Consider the following 26,694-nt stretch of genomic DNA (forward strand, 5'->3'; position numbering starts at 1 on the left):
CCATTAGATTGAGCATAATTTGGACTTGAAGTGACATGCTCTATGTCCCACTCACGCATAAATTGTTTAAATTCCGATGAACTAAATGGTGGACCGTTATCAGACACTATTAAAGATGGTATTCCAAATCTGGCAAATATTGATTTTTGGTGTTGAATAACAGAAATACTTGTGAATCCTGATGTTAAATGTGCAATTTCTACAAATTTGGAATAATAGTCAACCACTAATAAATATATTTTATTATCAAAGTGAAATATATCAGTTCCTAATTTAAACCAAGGTATTCGAGGTATATCATGTGGTATTAAAGGTTCTTTTGAATAATTATTTCTGTATTTCATGCATACCTCACAATTTTCAACAATATTCTTAATATCAGTTCTTAATAACAGTTTTTTCGTAATGTTAAGTTGCTCTATACCTAACTAAATCATTTCTAGACTCGTTAATTTTTTGTTTCAATTGACCGCAACTTAACCTCTGTGTGAAGTTTTACTAGTGTGTTAAAAAAACATATCAAACCTATTTATAGGCCATATGTTGGGTTGGATATCTTTCAAAATATTGTTGTCTGTCGTTTCCTTTTCAAGTGTTTTATCGTCTATTACTATTACTATAATCTATCACTATTCACTAACAAGTATATTAATTGCTTAAAATCAGACTTCAAATGCGGTTCCAGGGCCTTAGCCCTCCCTCCCCAATGGACTATTTTATTATTACCAAATTTCGTGTAGGGAAGTAAGTACTTACTAAAATTATATTTTTTGTAAAAAAATGTATTTCCATTCCACATTTCAGATTTCACGATCCTTATATACCTTTGTTTATTAAGTGTACACACCTATAATACACACCTATCGAAAACTGACGTCCTCTTGTATAGGTGTACCTAATGTTGTATAAAGATAGGTTTCGAATTTTAATAAACATAATGTATGTATCGTGGCTCATAAACCAGTGATATGCACTTGTATAATATTTGTACACCTGTCAATCGATAATAACCGATTATAACCGACAGTGGACATTAATTGCGTGTACCTATGTGTGTTTCAGGCAAAACGCCGTCCGGGTATACAACTGCACTTCCGGAGCACTGAACCCGCTCCGTTGGGAAGAGCTTGGTAACCTGTGCCAGTACCACTCGCTAACCGCGCCGTCCAAGTACTTGCAGTGGTATCCGGGCTTCTCGTTCCGTACCAACCGCATGGTGCACAGGCTGTGCGAGATCCTCTTCCACTTCGTCCCCGCGTTCGTGCTGGACATCGTACTACGGCTCACCGGCTCCAAGCCCATGTGAGTGTTGCAATTGCATTAACTTCGTCAAGTTAGGTGTATCCGCAGTAGGTAACATTATGACGTTGTGGTTACCGCTACGACAAGTCCGGCAAAGTCGGGCGTTTTTTATAAACTTAAAAAAAATGCGGAGGAAAATAGGTAACCGCTCTGCTGTACAGTAGTGCCTAAGTGTCGATAGTGTACCAATCACAATTGATTAAGTTACTGCGTGTAAGGTATAATAGTTACGTCTGTGTAAAACAATTTAATTCAATGATAGGTCGTTGCGTACGGCGATAAACTATTCTGAGGTTAGTTGAAAAAAGATCTTCTATTATACAACGAGATTATCAAAATGGATTGACAATGGTCTCAGAATCTAAAAGTGGAGTCAGCCATAATACAATAGAATAGAATTTAAAATCTACGTTGGAAGTTTTCAAAGATTTCAAGTAGGTTAAGTAAATTAGAACCTATAGTTGAGATGAAAAATATAGGTAAAATTAGAAAAAAGTCAGGTACTTACTGGTTATTAGGCGTCTTAACATTTCAGTATTAAAATTAGAAGTTTTATTAGTAACCATTAGTTATCAATGGTTATTTGTGTATATCAAAACAATTTGAAATTAAACCAATCGAAAACCACCGAATTTGACGATTGCTTAGTCGGAAAATGCTAACGGTGCCCTCCCCCCCCCACCATAATTTTGTTCTGGGACCCAACTAAATTACAGTGATAAGGTTTAATTAAAGGTAGATATATTGTATGTCACAACTTATAGATAAGTTTTACACGATTTCCCTCCTATAGTTTTACTAGCTACCATTGCAACATTAAAATCAGGTCACTGTCGAAAACCGTTACCAATATTGAATTACTGGTATTAAAAAGTTTATTTCCTTTCAAAACAGCGAGTTAAAAATTAATAAATCAATAAAAATAATGATAAGTTTCATAAGACAAACTTTTTTAGAAACATATACCTAGATTAAAGTTGATTATTAGTGATCTTTCAAAGTTTTGTTACTGATTGAATAACGTCTTTCATTAAATAATATTGATCACTAGCACTTGATAATCATTCGACATGTGCACCCAAAATTAAAACGTTAAATAAGAAATTCAACGATATTTTACATTTTGTTGTATGATGTGTATTGTGTTTGGTTTCCGATAAACTGAAAAATAGCTAGTTAGAAAGTTAGCAAAATAGTAACTTTCTAACTAGTTAATGCTTTGAGTTACCACTGGCCGTGCCGATCATAATATTACATTACAATCTTATTACTATATAAGACATTTAAAAATGGAAAATTATAACACCTACCTAGTTTGTAAGTGTTTCGACACGATAAGACGTTAGAAAATTGAAAATAGTTTTCTAAAATATGTTTATTGCCCAGTGTATAATTTCTAACAAGACACAGTTGAAATTATTATTACCTAATATTCGTAAACTGTCGAAAATTTGTTTCAAATTTAATTCGACAATAATGCACACCCTAGCATGGGTCTAATCCTTATTATCATTACTATATTGATTATGTTTATTACCAACCTATATGGGGTGGTATTAGAATATGTATTATTGTATTAACACTAATTACATTCATTAAACACATCGAACATATTTGTATGTAGAAAGAATTGCCTATCCTTAGCCCCTTAATAATTGATATTCATTCGGGTTATTCGGACATCGTTGGGTTATTCTTTATGACTTATGTGACAGGATTTTGACAATTTGTCAATTTTTCTACCCAAATTTATTTTTAAGCCTTGAAGTTTGATACCAATGTACACAAACATACAAAGCTATATCGCAAAACAAATTGTACACTATTAAGCTTAAGGCCTTAAAGCAGTGTTGGAAAAATAAACGATGTTTAATGTTTATAATAAATATTAATCAGATTAAATTTTAAATTTTAAAATCCATATACATTTGCTGAAATTTGTCAATATCTATAAACATGGGTCAACATAATAATATTTTATAATGCATAAAAATAAAGTTTAACAAAATGATCATTGACAATGTTTGAATTTTTTATTTCGATTGGCTTCCATGGGAGTATGAATTATAACTAGTTTTTCTGTCAAATTGTATTCATTTTAATATCAATATATTTTCATTACCTACTTTGGTATTGATAAATTCAATGATAATTATGGAAATTTGTCAATTTTAAACTACACTCAGATTTTTATAATATGCTCTATTCAACGGTTAACCATAGTTTTTAAGCCAAAGCTATCAGTAACTAGTTTGGAATATGAGTAAGCACTAAACCTAATACACCAATTTAGAATGTGATAAATTTCAACAAATTTTTTTGTGGCGTGGGTGGGAAAGAGGTTATTTGCTTTCATTCTTGCATAAGATTTATAAATAAATATTTTAAGCATAAGAATGAAAGGTAGTCTCTGAGTGATGCTAACAATCTTAAAAACGGTGTCTAATACAATGTGTGCTGTTCCACAGGATGTTGAAAATTTATAGACGTTTCAAAATGGCAGCACGAACCGGAGAATTTTTTGCACTTCACCAGTGGGATTTTATCAGCAAGAACATCCAGGAGCTCAACAAAGACATCTCGTTTGTTGACCGACGTACATTTCCCGTGGACATCACCCAAGTGGTGTGGGACACATATGTCAAGGACTATGTGTTTGGCATACGGAACTACGTACTCAAAGATCCACCGTCGACCATCCCTCAAGCGTTGAGTAAACTCCAAAGGTATAAATGAAGAAAATGTTATTTTTTTTACAATCACATAAAAACGAGTAAACAGTCTGCTTAAAAAATATACTATTATAATATCAACATTTTGTTTCATTTCAGATTTTATTGGATGCACAGGATGGCACAATGCGCGTTTATCGGGATGGTAATACATGTCCTCAAATCAAAGTGATCAGAAACAAGATTTTATTTTTGTATAATATTAACTACAAATATTATAATTATATATTATGTTATGTTACATGAATAGTATTAAGTAATCGAACATTTAATTTTTTTTTTTAGTGTTACATAACAATTTATGTAATATTTTATTACTTTATGGTATGCATAGTATAATTTTTAGTAATAAAATTAAATTTATCGATCATATCATTACAATATGTAAAAAAAGTTCTATATATTATATATATATATATATATATATACACATACACACACACACACATATATATACCATATTATATTAATAAAATACCTACTATTGATATAAGATAATAATTTTTTGGGCATCATTAAAAGACACCAATAATAATAGTTAATAACCGCAGTCTTTTTGTTGTTTTTAAAAAAAAAAAAAATAAAATATTTTCCATTTTTTAACACGGAATTACGTCAATAGAATTTAAAACAATCCAACGATATGTCATACAAAGCACAACTCTAAATAATTATAATGGTATCTAGATCATACCAGTGAGCAGTATACATAATGTTACAAGATCACAGATCACAACGTATAGTATATAAAAAAGTTAAGTTGTATAGATGATATTGTCTTGTCATTCAATCGGTTATGATAAAAATTTAAAAAAAAAGTAAATCATGTTGTTAATCTTTGGGAGAAACAAAATATTAAACAAAGAAAAATACACTAGTGTAAAAAAAAGAAAAAGTTATAATAATAATAAAATTGAAACTATTTTAAATCTCTAAGAGATAAAAATGGAACGAAGAACTTAATATTAATACAAATAAATATTACTTAGGAGCTAAAATATACATTACAACCATACAAAAAGTTAATTCTTGTGTATTTCTTTTTCTTTTAACCAACTGCATGATGGCAAGGACATTTTACAAACTAATATGTTTCATTCTTCATATAAGTCTTATCAGTTATAGGGTATTTTGGAGCTAGCCAACATTCTGGAGTTCTCGCTTGACCAGTCGTGTAAGCAACTGAAAAATAATAATTATTATTTTCAAATATTAGTTAAGACTTAAGCATAAAAACTAAAATCAAAGAAGCCTTAATACTATTTCGTGGAGACATCCATTACTGAGCATGTATATATATATATATTATACTGTTACAGCCAACAAAATATTTGTATACATATATGATTATAATATGTGGAGACCAGATTTTTATGTTCTAATAAATGATGATATTATAATATGTATTTATGCAGTAAAAAATATAGAGAAATATTCTCTTAATATTCTTTAACCCTTAAGCCGCGGTCACACGATGATAGAGAAACGCGATAGTTGCTATTGTGATAGAACTATCATGAATGCATGATAGTTAATGGTAGATAGGGTGATAGTAACTATCGCGGTGTTCGTACAACGACAGTACGTTGTCGCGAAAGCAACTATCGCGTTTTACTATGATCGAGTGACCGCGGCTTTATACAAAAAATAAATAAATTAATAGTTATAATATGCATTATGATTTAAGTGTTAAAACTTAAGTCTTAGACAATAGAACAGTAATAATATGTTAAATATGTAAAGAAAATTACAACATAATCAAAATAAACAATTAAAACTACTCGACAAATATATTTCATAAATCAATTAAATGGAAACAATTTATGAAAATATAACATATTCATATAGCATAATATCTATATGTTTTACTTAGAATAATTTTCTACAGAAAAAATGTATCATACTAACACTGCTAACACAAGCAGTTCACAGTTAGCTAAAATTAGTGAAAATTGGAAATTTAAAAAAAATTCTAATTATAGTTTTCTGTTTTTTTTTTTTTTAATCTGGATTTACACTATAGGTCATTAAGATAGTGTTATTGATATAAGATAGGTTATATTTTGTCTTGTGACCACTCATTTAATATTAAAAAGTACACTTTTTTGAACAATTTAGTATGTCGTAAATTTGTAACGTTCTATTAGATAATCAATCTCTTATAAAATGTTATATATGTTTAGAATTTCCAAAAGAAATGAACAATATTGATAAAGTTGCAAATAAAACTATAAGCCACAATACAATGTCTTTTAGATTATCTCCATTACATGCACATATTAGATTCTTTGAACATATATTACATTTGTCACATCAATCTAGTTTTAAAAAATGGCCAGCTCAAGGTGTACAATGTAACTATGCACTTGTAATTTGGAGACATCAAATATCTGAGTAGCGTCCTCTTAAGGATACACAATATATCATGCACAAAAAATTAATACTAAATGATATGTGTTACGTAGTTATTTGTAATTAAAAGTTGAAATTTAATTTTTTTTTATTATTATTATTAAATATAAACTATTAATAAAAATAAAAATATTAAATTTATGTTATAAATAAAAGATTTTTATTGTAATTTATTTTTTCTAATTTGTACTAATTTTAACTCACTGCACTGTGTATTAAAATTGAAAACGTAATCAAAAATTCTATTTACAATATTTTCTTTTAAAAAGTGTCCTATTATTTGTTGTTCAAATAGAAATATTTTTAAAATATGTCATTATGTATAAAATATTTTCTAACATCTAATTATGCATTTTTGCATTTTTTTTTTTAACTTTAAGAAACCTCACCAAAATTATACTATATAGATACTGAATAACCTTAGTAAAACTATGTAAAAACATAAAAACCTAGTCTCTAAGTTTATATGGATAGTTTTTTACGATAATAATCATTGGAGCTAACTATGATCATAATAATTAGGGAATAATTTAACAAACTTACCAATATTGCAAGTACATTGGAACCCATAAGCATATAAAAAACACTTGTCCAATCAAAAAGGTCGGATATATAAGCGGCTAGAAGGGGTCCAACAGCTGCCCCTAATTTTTAATACAAATAAAAATAAATTAATGATTTGATTACACTCAAATGTAATAACAAGGAACAGCTAATAGTTTTATGTGTATACCAATTGACCCAGTGCCATCAATAATAGATGTAACAGTAGATAATGCTTTGGAATTTCCTTTTAAAGAACTGTGTGTTCCTAATTCAGCAGATACTGCAGTAGTAATAAGTGCATATGGTCCATTAACCAGACCACCAGCAACCACCAATAATGCAATGTTCACAATTAAACTGACCGATGACAGCCAATTGTAGGCATAAAGCTGAAAACAAAATGATTTTATTCTTCAAAATTTGAGGACAAAATAAATTAGGGATTATACTTACAGATGGAATAGCCAAAAACAACATAACTGCACAAGTACATGCACTTTTTCCAAACATATCACTGAATATTCCTGCGGCAATTCCACCAAAAATACCACCAACATCAAACAAGGTTGACAAATCTGCACTTTGCGAAGGACTATAGGTAGCTACAGAAAAATGTAAATTATATAACATTTCATTTATAGTAATGGGTAATGGATTAACATCTACTTACAAGAATACTTAATATAATTTGGTAACCAGTATAGGAAAGTGTAACTGACAAGTTTTGCAAAGAATAAACACATGGAGAATTCGATTACACCCTGAAATATAAAAAGATAGACCATAAATTAATTTAAATAAGAAAAATGTTAAAATATACATACAGGAATTTTGATGGCACCTATGAAACCAACAGCTTTCTTTGGTGAACCATTTAAATGGGAAAGAATTGGACTGCCTTCAGTTTTTTCTTTTACTTCATCCTAAAATGTTAAAAAAAAATTATAAAAATATAATATTTGTGCATTGTTTTCTAATATGAAACCATCACCTGTTAAAAGCTAAAATTAAATTGAAATACTAATAAGTTACAATATAATATATTTTTTTTAAATCTTAAGTTACATTAAACTAATATTAATATTTCAGTTAACTTATTTACTACATAATTTATCAACCATGAATAATAATAATAGTTATATACCTACAATAACATATAAAAAAGAAAAGAATACATTCAAACATATTATAATTATGGTATTACGTACATGTAAAGAATAAAATATAAATACTATACATTAAATAGTATATTAAGTCAACATTCAAAAACTGACAAGCTTGTTTTCATTTTTTTAATTAAACACAAATTACTTAAGTTTTAAAAAATGAAAACAGACTGTATAATATTTATTTTCAATAGGCATAATAAAAAATATTGATATATTAACATTCATCATAATAATTACATTTATTTCTAATAATCAATACTTAATAATAAGTATTGTGATGATTATTGAGCGACTCTGGTGAAAGAAAAACTGGAAATTGTTTTCACATTATGATTTCTTGTGCAATACATTGCATTTGTATTACAAATGGTTAAACAATCATAAAACAATTAAAATTAATTCAGTGATCCCAATAAGTGACACATTTATCAAGCAAAAACTGGCCACTGCCGTGAAAAAACACAGATATAATTATTGAAGTGAAAAAAAATTATATTTTAATATAATTAAATCACAATATTCAAATCTATTTAAAATATAATTAAAAAGTACAAAAATGTTCTGTCTGTTTGTTGCACCATTTATTCGATAACGCCATACAATTTTTTCAAAAATTATTATTGAAAAAGCTTTAATTGTTATTAAATTGTTATTGTATTACTATAATAGTACCAAAATATACGACAAAATATTATTTAAACATTTTAGTGATTTAATATTATATTTAGTAAATCCCACCACAACAATATTGTACTGTGCAATGTGTGCAAACATTTAACAAAAATCTCTTTAGATAAATGAATTTGCATAGTACAACTTACAAAAGTTTACAGGCGTCTTGGATAATCTGAAAGCATTGGAAGTCTAGAAATGTGCAACAGGCACACTGTTTACATTATTGGACATCACTGGGCAGAAAACGAATAATATTTAAACATCAGTTTATCATAGAAAGCTTTGTTTACTTAAATCAAAATAGTAGGTGATATATTAAGAATGATTAAAATAATTTATAACATCTATTAAATAACAGCAATTGTACTATTTTTATTTGTTACCAGGCTTAGCCTATGTGGTTTCAAATGAAACAATTTAAAATTTAAGTAAACAACCTCGCTTGATCTTTTAAAATGACATAAATAAAGTAGGTAATATAAATTAAATCATAAGTTATAATTTACAGAAACATAAAGAGCAATTTATTAAGTAATAATATTAAGAACGTTTTCCCAAAAAAACAGCATGATAATTAAAATTTAATAACAAGCAATTATTTTTGATTAAAAATTGGTATGATCACTTATGTATCACAAATCGATTGCAGTAAAAGGAGGAAAATATGTAGATAATCGTAATTGCAACTCATAAATTTGTGAAAACGTACTATTATAATACTAACATTAACTAGCTAGAACTATGTTTTTAAAAAAATTATACAAAATTTGTTTAAACAAATTAAATAAATAAATAAATTGAATAGTTATTTAAGCAAAGAATAGAACTTTACCTTGTTAGAAGGTAACAATGACAACTCCTTAGATGATATATCGCCAAGAGGTATAGAGACCTCTTGTGGGGAAGTGCTGGGTTTTTTCTAATGAAAAAAAGCATAACAAAAGCATCAGAATGTTATAAATATTTATTATTATTATATTATTTATGTTACTCAGATTCATGCTATTAAGCAATAATGCAGAGTAAATAAAGCTACAAACAAACATTTGCCAACATTTTTTGTATTAAAAATTAAATCCATGATTATGGCATATTGAATGTTTAAACCACAATTAAATATGAAATTCAAGTCACTTTGAAAATATTTTGAGAATAGGATATTACATAAATTTATGAAACATCTTGACAATTAGTTTAATAAAATGTTAATATCAATATTTTACAAGACTAAGAATCATACTGCTATAAACATTTATTAATTTATTATGATACACAAACATAATGAACAATAGTAATGATAACACAACAAACATCAAAGGCCAAATTCTTAAACCAACATTCAAAGTAATAATGAATTGTTAAATTTTAAAATTATTGTATAAAAAATAAAAAATAAAGCATCACGAGAATTTTTATAAACAAACCGTACTAAAAAATATACCGTATAATTGAATGAACATTTTCATTAATAGCAATATATTATATATTCATAAGACAAAACAGTGCAATACACAATAACAATCAAGCACAAATTGTATTTAAACATCATTAATGTTAGCAGCATTTCATTTATAAGGGTGTAAATCATGTAAATCATTATTTACTATTTCAATTTCAATCAGTAGAATTTTTGTCAGAAAAAGTAATAAAATAACTCACCTAGCCAAAAAATATTTAGGTAAGTTCAATCAAAATTATTCTTTTGCATTTTTGAAAATAAATTAATAAAATGTATCATTGTTTTGAACAGCACATAGTACTTAATAATGAGTGATTAACGTTTATATTACTTCTTATTTTACTGGAACATCTTAGAATTAATCAAAAAAATTTGTTTATTATCCTTTAATGGCAATAACTAAATATGAGAAATACAATAACTAAAAAAAAAATTAAAAATTAAATATATATAAATATATAAATATATCTATATAAATAAAAAAAAATTAAGAATATGAAAAACAAAAATATTAGCATGTTGAAACTGCTGTTTAATACTTGAATTTATAATTAGTAAAATTATAACAAAAAAATAAAATATTATTGATTTAATTATCTAGATCCAACAACTGAAATGTTACGGCATAGGGCATTTAGGGCTGGAAAGGTAAATAATGAAATTTAAGAAAGATAAAAATGTGTCATATGTTACGTTACTTAATATGAAGTTTGGAATTGCGATCTTTAAATACTTAAACAAAAAAATAAATATATAATTTCAAAACTAATAAATTTACTTAGATATAATATCAGATTGGCAGGCCAGTTCAAAAAACTTGACACAGAGAGTCGGAGAATTGTAAGTTGGAGACCCCTGTTATAGACTGTATTCAAAACTAAATTCAAATTGAGTTTTTCTTTCATGTAGAGTAGTTGGATTATTTTGACGTTTTTTCTATTTCCATTTTAATTATTCAATCTTATTTAAAAATATATATGAACTAAAACTTTAAGTGGATAATATATTTTAAAATGCCAGAAACATGATAGAATATTTAGAATATATTTTGTATACTTATTTGTATATTGATATTATTAGCAATGTTCAAATATTATAAAAAAAAATTGTATTATAAGACCAAACAAAATAAACTAGTAATGATTTTTATTTTAATGTAATAAAAATTATGAGAAAATAAAATATCAACATACCACACGCCTTGACCAATTTCAATGTGTGATTGTACTACCAATAAAAGGACTGTAAAAATAATGAAAATTTACTATAAAAATTGAACATGAGTTCTTAAGGTATCAAAACAAATTAACAACATAAAATCAATAATTTCCCAAAATAATAATTGAAAAAATGTGAGTTCAAATCTTAGAATAATATTCATAATAATATATATAAGGTAATTTAGTACAAATGTTACAAATATTTTTGAGTAAAAATCAAGAGTTTCACACATTTTTCTACATATTGTTATGATATATCACAAATATATATTTCCAAACACTGTACGAAATAGAATTATTTATAAACACCGTTCTAATATAAATAAAAATAGCTATGGAAAATTATATGATTATTAAAACCAATAATTGTATTTAAACTTGGATCTGATCAGAATGTCAGAATGCACATAAAAATATAAATAAGTAAATTAATAAAAATTATTAATGACCTTTTTAAAATCTGACAACTTAAAACTCTCGTCTTTATACCAATAAAAAATAATGATAAAAAAAATTAATAAAAACATACTGCCAAATTTAAAATAAAGTGTTAATAGCATGGATGTGCAGCAAAAAGCTAAGAAAAAAGGCTAAAAATAGAACATAAACATTAATCACAATACCTTGCTTTTTCTTTGAAAAATGAGTTGATAGGTATCGACGACACGAACAAATTGGCGACAAACATTCAGATAATACGTTAGTTAAAATAAAAATAAAAATAAAAAGCCTCAGTATAATAAATATGAAACAAATAATTAACAATAGCTAATTGTAATTAATTGCATAGATAAATTGTACAAAACATTTCTTTAAAACCATAAATGCATTGTCATTATTCATTAAAATAAAAAATAAAAATATTTTTTAGGATATTGATGATTGTGTCAAAATTTAAAAATGTCTTTAATAAACAATCATTTATGTTTTAAATAAACTTGTTTCACAATAATATAATTTTATAATTAATGAAAAAATATATTTTAAGAACAGTAAAAGTTATTAATGTTTTTAATGACTTGATTCATATCAGACAAAAAAAATCCATAATATATTGCCAAAAGAAGTAATGTTCAGTGAAAAATAAAATATTATAACATACATTTTAAACTATACCATAAAATCATAAGCCCTAACACATTAATTAATTTGTTACTTGCTTATTAAGTTTGAAAGTTAATCTTGAACTAAAAGAAAAAAATTAAGTTTGAAAAAAAAATTAATATTACAACTAAAAAACTAATATTTAATTAAAATAAATTGTAGTTTTTTATTTATATTAAAATTTATTTAGTAGATATTCATATTTTATTTCAAAAATAAATAGAATTACTCAAATTAATTAAGTAAATTTAAATGTATAGTTCATATATTTTACAGTAGATGGTAAACTCGTTTTATTTTAAATTGTGTAGTTACTTAACATGAATCAATTGTTTCATACTAAAATTTAACTTAATATCATTAAAAATAAAAAAAATTTTGAAGTTAAAAAAAAAAGGCTTATCTGCTATAGTTTAAAATTCAAATTACATAAATCTATTTTATTCCCCATCAGTAGGCAGAAATTTAAATCAAACTATAATATTACTCTATTAAATAACCAAAAATTAACCATTGTATAGCTTTTAAATATAAAATTGGTTTTAACAACAGGTTTTTTATTCTTTTAATTTAAAAGTAAAAAAGAAATTATCTTTAATTGATTAAACATTATAAAAAACAAACAATGTTAATAATTATTTTTTATACATAATAATAATAATAATAATAATAATAATAATAATAATGAGAGTTAACAATGAGTTCCTTTAAAGCAGTGTTAGGCAATTAATAACTTAGCTTTTATACACATTGTATAAAAGATTTATAAATGAATGCATCATGCATTTAAATTATGTGAAAAAAAAATTATAACAAAGGAAGGAACCTTATTTATATTCATAGCACAAACCCAAAATTAAAGCAATACACTAACATACCTCTTCTGAACTGCCCTTCAAAATTTCATTTTCTTCTGGTACGTTATAGTCACGATGAGGTGATTGTCTTCGTATTCCATTCCTCTCTAAGGCCTAACCATGTTGTAATAAGACAAAAACAAAGCCCACATAAAGCATTAAGAAATGACAGAATTATAAGAATTAAGTTTAAAAAAATGTTAAATATGGTTTTTATGAATTGTAATTATTATCATAATAAACATTCTTTTTTAAAAAGAAACAAATTGTGATTATGATAATATTTACATTACATAAGGGAATCGAGCCATTTTAAAATTAGTACCAATGCTATTGTTGTGACATAATACTGTCCGTGTTATGTATTCACAAAATCAACATACTTAACTAAGGTTATATGTTTTAAATACAATAAATAAAATTATTAGAATCTCTAACAATACATCTTGTGATGAAAATGTCAGTAATAATTTCTTTTTGAATGCATGGACCACAAAATTTATTAAATCCACAATTTTCACACAGCATTATTATTTTACAGTACGCATCACGAAAACGTGCGGATGACCGCAGCGCGCCGTGTGTCGGTTTTTCAGTAAACCAGTGGGCCTCAATATTTGATCCATCACAGGTGCGCGCCACTGGCGCGACGGGTACTATACGTTTTGAAAAAAACAACTAACCTGCACCTTTAAAAATGTCCCTGTCTTTTGTTGACTTTAATATCATTAAATACATACACATAATTTATTAATATAAAAATACGAGTTTTAAATTTTATATTTGGCGCGAAACAGTTTGGCCACCACCAACGAGAAATTGCCACTGGGCGCGCGGCGGTCATCCGCACGTTTTCGTGATGCGTACTGTAGAGTTAAGTATTAATGGGCAATAATTGTATTTTTTACTTAGAGAATATTGAGTTAATAATATTATTTTAAACATACATTTTACTAAAAGATGTTTTTTTTTACCTTTAATTCTATATTTTACTATTATTGAGTTAAGAATTTATTATAACAATCTCAATAAATAATTAGTAACATATAAATAACATTTTAAAGAGCTAACCAATTTTCACACTTAATTGTAATTTTAAAAAGCAAAAGATACACTCTAATAAAGTTTAAAAAGTTATTGTCTTTTAGTTATTAACACATATTATATACAAAATATATAAACAAAGATCTTTACGTTTTTTCAACCCAAACATAAGCACAACAAAATTACTTAAGCCTAAGCTAACACATTTCTTAATGACCATATTACAATAAAAAAATATTATATTAAATTACTAATTTAGTAAGTTAAATGTAATTTAATAAATATTAATATACTTTTATATACATTTTACAGGGACAATTGTTTTAGTTTAAGTCAAGTAATAATTACTGTTTAAAATACATTTAAACTCGTTGGTGCAGAATTTTCAATAGACTTCACGTCATAAAATGAATTTAATGTTATAATATATTATCTAATAATGTTATAAAAATTTATCTAGGATATCTAGATTATAAGGATAAAAATAACATAGTAAATATTTTATAAATAAACAAACTATAAAACAAACATCTTACCTTGTGACCATTCTGGACTTTTTCATTCAAGTGAGAATCAATATTTATATCAGATGGATGGACCACAAGAAACAAATAATTTAGAATTCCAGATGAAATAATAAATATTCCAGGAACAATAAATGATAATCCCCAATTGGATTCAACATACAAACTGGCAAGTAAAGTACCAATGATATTTCCAATTGATGTGTGAGAGTTCCAAATACCAAATATAAACCCTAAAACACCATAGACATTGATATAAATTTAACAACAATAACAATTTATAATAATTAGTGTTTATTTTTAAGTTAACCTCGGTTTCCTTTTCCAAACCAATTGCCCATTGCAGTTACAACACCCGGCCATCCAGTAGTTTGACAAATACCACCAAATATCTAAATGTTTAACATATAGTACATTATAATATAAATATTTATATCTAATTTAACTAAAATTATTTAAGTAAAATACCTGAACTCCAATAAAATACCACATGGAATGTATATTGTAATAATGAGCTAATCCAAACATTGAGCAAGCCGTACCAGATAAAAGCATTCCAATTGTTAGGAAAATTCTTATGTTGACACGTTCCGCAATTAAACCACTAAAATAAAATCATTATTATACTTAGATATATGTACCTACATCATTATACAACTATTACAATATTATTTTACAATTAAGTATTATGAAACTAATAAAATAAGAGATCATCTAACTATATCAATTAGTTCTTAATTAAAATGTATTTATTTTTTAAAACAAAATAACAGTTAATAATAATAATAGATACATTTTTTCTATATATTTTATTTAACACTATAAAACTTGGTTACATTGATTATAGCCGATATTTAAACTAATTATAATATTAATTTAGTTTTAAATTTACCTAAAAAACATTGCTATCCCATAGGAAAAAAGGAATGCCGAATCCAATGTTCCAAACAAAGCGTTGTGGTGTTCAGCATCTGTAAATATTTCAATGAGTGAAGAAAACAACAACAGTGAGATAAACTACCTAATACACATGTATTAAAAACCTTATTTTTATTGTTTACTATTTTATTTATGCTGAACATAATTCAAAATTTGATAATTCCAGATAAGGTACCATCAATTAATGTAACTTACTAAATGGTGCCCAGTTACACCAATCAGGATCTGTATTGTTAATAGGAGCAGGGGTAGTAACTTCAGAACAGTTTTGATACAACACAATTTTAACAACACTAATGGGTTTTCGAGATGCATGATAGGCTGCATATGTGATGAATGTCAAAACGAGAACACTATATTTGTACCTAAAACCAAATAAAACAGATAAAATAATTAGATAGTTCATATATATAAATTAAGCATAATTTATAATTTTATGATAGAAGATAAATTATAAAAAATATTATTCAAATATTAATTAGGTAACCTAACCGGAACTAAAACTATCAGATGAAAAAATATTCCAACACAAATATAATATTAACAGCAACAATATTATGTCATTCTGAATTCTGAAGAACGTAGAACAAATTAAGATTTTACATCTAATTATTCATATTTTTATTATTTAGAGTACTTACTTTTTATACTTTAAAAATATCTAAAATTATTAGAGCCAATTCAAATTACTTAATCTTTTTAAAACTAAAACAATCAATCCACTTTTAACATTGCAATACATTGCTCAATATATTTGTTGGTTATCACTGATCACTTATAACAAACACAATATTAAACCCACACATAAATTATAATAATACTGTTGTAAGTGATTGCTGCTTATTTTAGCCTTTAGGAAATAACATTAACGATCTATATCTTGATTTGCAAATTGTTTATAACCAAGGTACTTAATTAACAAGGTACGGATAAATAATAAGTAGAAATTAAATTAAATGTTTTAAGCAGTATCATAAAGAAGTATAAATAAAAAAAAAAATATTTTTTAAGAATTAAAGATTAGCACCTACCTATTTAAGTTTAAAAACATTTCTAGAATGCAAATAATACAAGTTGAAACTAAACTCTATTCAAGTTAAGGTCGCTAAATATTTTATTTTGTTGACAATAGCACTTAAATTATTCATCATCAAAGAAATTATAATGATTACAAAATACCTATACAAATATTTAAATACATAACAGTACAAAAATAATCCTTTAATATTATGTTTGAATACAGTATCTTTGAACACAGAATTAAAAAATTAACTGATAAACAAATGAATAAACGCATCGTTTTAAAATAATAGTATCAGGATACATTTTAGTAATTTCATATGGTAGGTATACCTAATATAATTATTTATTATTCATATGATCACTATAAATATTAATGTTTAATAATTCACCAAAAAAACTATTTACTACAAATTAAATTTTGTTTGATATTGAAACATTACAAAATATTTTTTACTTCATCTTACCTTAAACAGAATCTTAAATAAATATTATAGGTAACGCTTAATATCTACACTAGTTTATAATTTTTTTTTTTAGATGTATTCTACTTAATACATTTTGTATTTTAATATAATAGATATTAATTCATCACATATTAATATAAAAATATAATATAAATGCAAGTAGAGATGCAAGTTTTATTAAGTAAATTAAAATGATAATACTATAAATTCCATAGGAGGAAATCCATTAAAATTTCAGGGAGGGTGCTAACATTATTAACATCAATGTGAGTCGGGGGCTTCGATCCTACAAAACTAATAAAGGAGAGAGCTTGACGGACTCTTGGGGGGGCCGAGCCCCCTCAAGACTCCCTTTGATTTCCGCAAATGTAGTAAATCTCTAGAATTTAATCTAAACAAACTACCTAATTAATTACAAAAACAATATTGTTGCTTTTATATTATACAAACATAACTCAATATCTTATCAAAATAATTAATATGTAATTAAAATAGTATAGAAATTAAATAAGGCAATTGTTTAACTAATGTATAATACAAATGTCAAATTAACTTAATGATAATTAAAAGACAGGAAAATTTTTTCGTTGAAATCCTATTGATTTAATGATATATATTTTATATATTTGGGTATTCATAAAATATAACTAAACGTTGGATAATATAAATACTATACAAGCATGCAACTATTTAAGAATCATCTGCATAAAATATTATATAATTAATGATTGAATATTTATGAAATCAAAAGCAAAGTTTTTAATTCTAATAATAGTTAATATGATAAAAAACCAGAAATTTATTTTTTATGTAGAAAAATAATATGTTATTGAATTTATACAGTCAGGGTGATACACAGAGGTCATAATCTTTATCTTTGACTTTCTCCAAATGTATGACCCATATTTACATTAAAAAGTGAAGCCCAAAAGAGTACCTATTTATGATGGAGAATTTAAAACTTTAATACATATTCATTAAAGCACTATTTTGAAAACTAATAGGGACTTAGTATTCCGGACCTAACTAAATCCTATGTATTAAATGACTGATAATTTCTTTAACGGTTTATTGAATGTAATTAACAAAATATGTTATGTATTAGATATAGGAATATAGAGTTTAATTTACCGAACTAGTGGTTAACACTTACCTAGTTAGAAAAATAATACAATTACTATAATATTGTATACAGTAGGCAGCTAAATATATTTTTAAACTTTTGATTTTATAACAATTATTTGACTAATTGTAGGTTTACCTATTTTATGTACCTATATAAATCATAAAAACATATTTTAATAAGTTCATTAGGTAAAATATTTTTTATATTAAATTGGTCTCGTGATAACAAGGTAAAATAAAAACATTTATTAAGTTAAGTAGTGTCAGGTCATTCCAGTAGAATTAATGATCTACAAGGTTAGATATCATAGGTAGCAGGTACTTATCAACTGTTTATACCAGTAAATAATAATGTGTTTATTTTTTCTTAATAAAGACTCAGATAAATACTTATCTAGGCAGGCAGGCAGGCAGGTATAACAAATAATCTCGCAAATAATATAGATACTAATATAATTAATAAAAGTTAACCTACACAATTCAAACACAATTTAGTTGTATTTAAGTCTGTAGATAATCAGAAAATATTATAGGTAAAGTGTTAAATTTTATTCTAGCTCAAAAGAAAGTACTAATAGGTACCTATATATATATATTTATTTTTAATAAATTAAATATAGGTACCTAGATGTAGATGACACATACTTTTTTTTTAAGGGTGTTGGAGTCAATGTATTTTTAATACAAAAACATGCCTTGTAGAAAAAACAGTGGGTGGATAAACATTTGATTGAGCATTTGATATAGCCAGATTTCGATTAATATAAAACTTTAATTTGAAATATGACAACTTTATACTGGTCGCATTGGATTCGGATTTTAAAAAGTTGTAATAAGGGTTTAAGTAATCACAATTTTTAGAGTATTTTGAAATGTGATTTTCTGCCATTATAAATAATTAAATAAATTAAAAATTGGAGTCCACCTGTGTCAGTGTGTCACCTAAATAAATGTTCCTCTTTCAAATAGAATAAAAATGATCAAAATCACACTAGGTATTCAACGAGACATGACTATTTTAACGGTTGTAATAGTTTGATTTTATTTTTAACCTACGGTATGTCATATAGCAGTCATGCAACCTATAAATTGCTTAATTTTTACTTCTTAATAAATACCAGAATCCAACACTTTTAAACTTAAATGTAAAATTAATCCTGTACGCTAAATGCAAGTTAATGCAACCTACTAATCCTAAAAATATAACTACCTAAATACCTAGGTAATAATTATTGTTGAATGAAAATTATGTGCCATGAAATAGGTACCTACACACAAATAATTATTTTATAAGCGAACACTTTAAGGTACCAATTTTATACCTAACCTGTTCCATAAGAATTTTCCAATATTAATTAAAAAAACCTTCCTAAAAACCATTAGTTCAATGCAAGTTCTCATCACATTCAACTAAAGAGCATAGTATGAGCATTGATTAAATATACAATACTAATAGGTAAGTATATTTATTCAATGGTATGAGGTGTGTCAACTTAAACAATATAATAGGGTTTCTAGTTTTTAAAATGTGTTGGATAATATTTTTAGACATAGACGATGTTGTTACCAGTGGAACGCAATCGTAATTATCTACTTGTCTCAAACAGCTATAGGGGATGTCTGTATTAGGATATTTTTGGTATACTCACAAATTGTCACGGTCGACGATCCGGGTGAGGCCGGGAAACTTGTCGGAAATCTTTTGCAGAATCTGTACGCCATATGGGACGGAGTTGGTTGGCGACGACATGACGGCGGACGGATGATTCGTCGTGTTGGTGATGCGCGTGCGATGTTTCAATACGCCCGAGTGGAGGCGCGTAAAGTCGAAGGCTTTTCGGCTCTAATGAGAAACGTTCGGGTGCCGACTACAATAAACGGAAAACATTGCTGTAGGAACTGAATTGAGCGGACGACGTGGACGTGGACGGCGGTTGCATGTCGAAAAATGCGTTTATTTTTGTTAAAGTAAATAACCTATTTATTTCTAACTACAAGCTGTCGGCGTCGGTGAGCAGGTAGGTGAATAATAGACTTGAGCTCGAAGGCGACGAGGGGGGGGGAAAAAGAAAGGGAGGAGCGCGAAAAACAAAAAACTAAAATTTAAACGAAAAAAAAAAAAAAAAAAAAACTGAAACGGAGCCGAACCGGTCGACGACTGTTTATTGTGTCATACTATCATCGCCGTCGTGTGAGAACCACGAGTTATCAGCGGCGACCGTATCAGTAGTCAGCGGCGATTGTGGCAACGGCAGTTGTACCGGCCGCGATGTAGAAGTGGTTGTGGCGGCGGCGGCGGCGTGTGGTAATAGTGGCGGCCGTAGACTGCACGCGCGAACGGGCGGAAGGCCGGAAAAATAAATCAAAAAAATCAAACTTTTTGGCGCTGCGCTCGCAAATGTCAAATGATAATAATATAATTAAATACTATTAGTGTGTCTATTATATAAACATATCATGTACAGGCAGGTAGGACAGGCATTATTAAAATATAAAATTAATTTAACAATATTATTTAGTAGGTAGGTATGCGCCAATATCGGCGGCGGATCATGCTAATCCAACCGCTGTGCGCCGGGCGCGTTACGCGTGATATAATCAGCTATATCATGATATATTTATATAATTATTAAATGCATCCGTGTAAAAATTTAAAAATTAATAATATGTATACGATATTACGATATATAAGGTACAACGTACAAAAACAACAAATAATATACGTGTATATTATTACGATATATGCGCAGGTATCGGTGACGGCGCGTGTGGTGTTAAGTAGACGACTACCTATAATATTATATTATCTAGCTATTCTAGCAGTTGCCTGTTATATAATAGGTGTATTAGTAGGTACATATGAAAAATGAATGTTTTTTTTATTTTAAAAATAATATGTAGAGGAATTATTATTGTACAGGTAGTAGGTACAATAATTAATTGGACGATGGCGAACGATTCAAAAACGTGTATAAATATTATACTAGGTTTCTTACGCGCCACGAATCTATGGTGGCAATAAAAGTTTAAATGATAATAATATACTATAATATAACATTTTAATAATGTCGATTATGGCACTACAAATTAATTATAAATTATAATCACAGATGATAAAATTATTAAATATATAACGCGTAATTTAAATAACTACGCGACTATGGGTACCTAATATTAATCAATTATTATCCGTCATAATAAAACAAAAACAATATTACCTATACATTATATCATACTTTTTAGGCAAGTGCGTTGTAAAAGGCTACATATTAAAATATTTTCGATTTCGCGGCGGCCAACAGCAAAAGTAGGAAATTGAAGAAAAAACCGACAGGTAAATAATAATAAATAATAATAAATAATAATAAATAATAATATAATAATAATTAATGTTATTACGATTAATGCGGCGGCGGCGGCTGCGGCGGCGGCGGCGGCTGCTGCTGCTGCTGCTGCTGCTGCTGCAACTGTTGTCGGATCGACGGCACGGCCGCGGTGAACGAGCGCCAATTGGAAAATGATACGGAACGCGTGTCGCTTCTTTTTAATTTCTTATTTTTCCCTCTTATAGCGCGCTGCTTCCCCCCGCGCAACCGCCCACCGCCGCGCGATCGCGTTCAAATCGCGCGCGCACCGACGCCGCTACGGGCGCGCGCAATCCGCTCGAACAGTCACACTTTAACGCTGGCGGCAGAATAAAACACATACAGGGTGGTCGTTTTGTCTGCGTGTGGTTTGACTAGGTTTGAGCAAACGCTCTTTGTCACTTTTTTATGTTAGCATATACCTATTGATATTGTGCATCTGTTACATATTCAGCGAACTTGAAAAAATATCGTCAAACCAAAATGTTTGCAATAATCAATTTTTTCGTTTTACTTATGTATAAGTAAATATTATGTCCTGCGCCAATCCTACATGACTATAATGGCTACAACTCATCACGTTAGGTCAGACGTTTTATTATTTCTTTTTTCCATTTCACATCATTTCTTAGTTTCTGACTCTCCGAACATGTTTATACTTTTAATACTCCACTGACCTACTCGAGTACCTTCTCCATGTAATATATTATGTATTATATACTTATGTATCTATTCCATTGGAAATTGTAGTACCTAAAAGAACCCCTTGTATAAAATATAATCACTACGTAGCGTCGTACGATTGTCAGTTCAATGTTACCGTGGATGAGAATGCAAATATATTACCTATATTGGTGTAACGTTGTATGGAAATTATCAAATGAATCACTGCCAATTGCTATGGATGACCGCCGACAAGACGAGTAATGAACACCCTGTAGATTGGTATGTACAACGATATTACATAGATACCTATGGACCGCGTATATATATATAATTTAAAAGTACACACGTGCATAATATTATATTATACAGGGTGATTATTTTAAAGTAAATACTCGCTATCTAAAAAGTATACATATATATGAATATAGTAATATAATAAGTATAATATATAACATTTTTGAAAAAAAGTTACTTTTTATCATTAAAATGTTGAAGGTTTTTACTTTTTTTAATGACAACATCTATTTGTTATTGGAGCGGAATATTTTTCTGAGAATTTCAATGTATAAAATCGAGTTTTAAACGTATACCTAGTTAATTAGAACTATAAATATAAAGTTTAGACAAGTGGAATGGTGTGGTAAAAAAGTAAGTAGTCCGCAAAATGTTGGTTTACTAGGTACACTGCTCACTCAAACTTATAACAAATAACCACTTAATTTCGATTTTCAACGAAATTCTCAGAAAAATATTCTACTTCAGAACAAGAAATTAAACATGTACCGATATGCTGTCATTCAAAAAGTAAAAACTCAAAAAATTACAATTAATAATATCACTTATTTCAAAAACATTATTTTGTATTATATGTAATGACTTCAAATTATTTGATAAAATTATTTTCGAAATTATGAGTTTTTACTGTTAAAATAATCACCCAGTATGGTAGTAGGTATATTATATTATACAGGATGATGAACGCTCTCGGTCGCGGTAGCGTCGTTAAAGCTTCAGTATACAGCGTGTATTATTGAGACGATAGCGACAGTAAATTATATACAATACACATGTTTAATGGGTATATACATGTGTATATGTATGGGTAGTGGGTACCCATACATATACACATGTACCCACACATAGATTCATAATACACACATTATATATGTATATTTAATAATAATATAATGTAGACATATTGTAGCCGTTGCACCTATTAGTTTATTGAGTATTATAGGTTAGTATAATATGTGTAATAGGTATTGCAATATAATAATAAATTGTAGCAAATTAGGTATGTCTATCGATAAATGATTTACGAATACCAAATAATTAATGTTTATATCTACCATTTATATTAATATTTAATACCAAATATTTTCTAATAAAATTCATATATTATATATTTATATTACCTATATTTATATATTTTACATTTCACATTATTATTTTTTAACTAAATTTCCGAATCTCATACGGTTATGATCATAGTATCACATTTTACACGTTTTAATTCAAAGTACCTGTCATATCATTTTAAATCTTTGCATTATAATTCATAATATTATACTGATCATACTAAATCACATAAATACATAATATAGCACTACTATCATGTTTTACTTGAAATATTAATTTTTTAATAAGTAGTTAGGACAGTTAGGTACCTACGACCTACATTTAATATACGTAATTGTTATTTATAGTTTTTTTTTTTTCAAATAATTAAATATATTTATATTTACTATACCATTGTAATAAGTAGAAATCCTTCGTATTATTTTTCTTCTTATCTTGTTTTGCTACACATATATTATTAAATAATATTATAATATATTCAGTATCTATTCTACCTTATTGATATGCATGGATTATATTATTAATATTATATAACTCTTCATAATTGAGTAGTGAGGAGTCATCTACCTACCTGACAAGTAATTTTTAAAACAATTCAAATTAATTTGCCACTAATATTGCTGTAACAAATGACAATAATCTAAGTGTGTAATACACGTCTTTGTTATGTATTGTGTGTGCAGTACTTAGAACAAGGTTAATTTTATTATATATTGATAAATCGCATCGCTATATAATGTCAACTTATCTCATGATCGTGCTTTATCGTCTTATTTTTGTGACAGGCGGTTGAATTGAAAATGATATGCGTATATATTTATATAAGCTAGATTACTAAATACCTACCCAGTCAATGAGATTATTATAGTAGGTTTTCTGGTGTTTTATATCAAATCCTAGTTCATACGCGGATACAGAATACATTACTTAAACAGGACTATGAGAGCTATATAGTAGGTAGGTACAGAATAACCTCGAATCCAAGAAATACTGTTAACTAATAAACAATGTACCAATTGGTCCAATTGTATTGTTAATCATATATATTACTCTTAAAATGGGACAAGTGATCAAGAACAATAGACACATATACAATCATTTAAAAAGTGTTGTTACTATAGCTGAGTGGGTGGACCACCGGGTCGGGTGCTTAAAGCATGGTATTATTTAATAAATCTTTGGGTCTGAATAACAATTTTTACCAGATATCGGTTTACTAAAAAAAGTCAAGATTCATAAAAAATGGATGCTTCATATTTCTTTTCTCTTTCTCTTATATTTTTCATGATGTCTTTGAAAACAATTCTAGGAAATACTAAAAATATTCTCGTTTCGACTACAATTTGTGTTCCATTCGTAATATAATAAATTCCTAATCAATAAATGCGACTTTTTAGTTTCTACTGTACCAAAAAAATAATACTAATAATAGCACATCATTTTTAATCAATATATTTACCTCTCTTTGCTGCACATATACAATATAAAACAGAATCTAAAACGCGTAGTTCAAGTCGACAAGCATATATCCAATACATTTCAGCCTTAAGAAAGACACGATTACCGTTCACGGGGATCCAATTGATCCAATCACTAATATATAACTGTATAACTATATGTCTATATACATATATAGTATATACACATAAAAATATATATTAGATATTATATATTAAATAAGATCAGACTCTTCAATCCCTAAAAAATTCCATGTCCGTGCGTACACCTATGATTATATTATTATAATTTATATTGTGTTTGCAGTAGGAATATATTATAACCAATGTGTCGGAACAATATGCCGCCGCTGCGGCTTATTATTTTGCATAATCATTATCGCCGTCAACGTATATATAATATTTCAAACCTGAACGTCAACCACTTCGACGGTCAGCAGCCCTCGTTTCCCTCCACACCCTCCCTCATACTCTCAACAAACCGTTATACCTCGTCGATCCTCGTCTGTTCGACATCCACCGCCACCGTTCTGTCTATAATATTATATACATAATATATATACCCAGTACCTACACCGTATTCGCACAAACTTTATTATCGAATATTAATTATTATCGCGCACCATAATATGCAATACACACACACGCTGTGTATTACACGGACTTTATGTTTTCCTAAATACACAACGACGTCCACTATAATATAATACATCATAGTAACCATACATACGGAGTGCAGATATACGTGACATGTGGTATAGGAAGGCAGGAGCGTAGGTCGTTAGCATATATTGTATAGACATGGCACAATATTCGGCGCCGAAACACATCGTAAAGTCAAAATTCAGTACAACTCAACAAATAATATTATCATAATATTATAATATTATAATTATATTATGTCATATTAGTGCGATAAACCTACGTATTTTTAAAATTAAAACGGCCGTCTAACGAGGGATGGGTAAATGATACAAGTAAAGCTTCTGTTTTTAAATTAACAATAAACAATATCGATGGACCATACACCACGACCGGGTTTCTTCAAATTCTACCCTCAAAACCAATATCCATATTTATTGTTACGATTCGTCGATTTTTTACGTTAAAACTGAATAATTGTATACTATAAGAATCTCGTTGCACTTGGTTCTCACATGGACCTCTCTCTCTCTCCCGCTACAAGGATTCCCATTGACAGTGTCTCATTTTAACTAGTTATGAATATGCAAACTGTTGTAGTGTTGCCAAT

The 26,694-nt window shown here is 27.6% G+C and overlaps 2 protein-coding genes across 7 annotated transcripts in view; one reads left to right on the forward strand and one right to left on the reverse strand.

Annotated features, from left to right (window-relative positions):
• Positions 1-4,417, forward strand: part of LOC132942439 (putative fatty acyl-CoA reductase CG5065) — a 52,604-nt gene extending 48,187 nt beyond the window's left edge. The window contains exons 6-8 of the mRNA XM_061010816.1: positions 1,063-1,302; positions 3,771-4,028; positions 4,134-4,417. Of these exons, the coding sequence (XP_060866799.1) occupies positions 1,063-1,302; positions 3,771-4,028; positions 4,134-4,206 (571 nt within the window). The 3' untranslated portion in view covers positions 4,207-4,417. The remainder of the gene's footprint in view (positions 1-1,062; positions 1,303-3,770; positions 4,029-4,133) is intronic.
• Positions 4,418-4,604: 187 nt separating this feature from the next.
• Positions 4,605-26,694, reverse strand: part of LOC132942415 (glucose-6-phosphate exchanger SLC37A2) — a 33,343-nt gene continuing 11,253 nt past the window's right edge. The window contains exons 1-15 of one of the 6 annotated variants that reach the window (XM_061010760.1): positions 21,995-22,152; positions 20,245-20,920; positions 16,179-16,348; positions 15,937-16,015; positions 15,513-15,648; positions 15,355-15,436; positions 15,057-15,277; positions 13,498-13,590; positions 9,669-9,755; positions 7,817-7,915; positions 7,663-7,753; positions 7,446-7,594; positions 7,180-7,381; positions 6,990-7,090; positions 4,605-5,216 (exon numbers count right to left, since the gene is read on the reverse strand). In XM_061010760.1, coding sequence (XP_060866743.1) covers positions 5,172-5,216; positions 6,990-7,090; positions 7,180-7,381; positions 7,446-7,594; positions 7,663-7,753; positions 7,817-7,915; positions 9,669-9,755; positions 13,498-13,590; positions 15,057-15,277; positions 15,355-15,436; positions 15,513-15,648; positions 15,937-16,015; positions 16,179-16,348; positions 20,245-20,345 — 1,656 coding nt within the window. In that variant the 5' untranslated portion in view covers positions 20,346-20,920; positions 21,995-22,152 and the 3' untranslated portion in view covers positions 4,605-5,171. Of the gene's footprint in view, positions 5,217-6,989; positions 7,091-7,179; positions 7,382-7,445; positions 7,595-7,662; positions 7,754-7,816; positions 7,916-9,668; positions 9,756-13,497; positions 13,591-15,056; positions 15,278-15,354; positions 15,437-15,512; positions 15,649-15,936; positions 16,016-16,178; positions 16,349-20,244; positions 20,921-21,994; positions 22,153-26,694 lie in introns of those variants that run through there. The other 5 variants (XM_061010768.1, XM_061010775.1, XM_061010793.1 and 2 more) reach the window with 5 other exon arrangements.

The sequence above is a fragment of the Metopolophium dirhodum genome, chromosome 1, assembly GCF_019925205.1.
Source record: "Metopolophium dirhodum isolate CAU chromosome 1, ASM1992520v1, whole genome shotgun sequence".
NCBI classification, from domain to species: Eukaryota; Metazoa; Arthropoda; class Insecta; order Hemiptera; family Aphididae; genus Metopolophium; species Metopolophium dirhodum.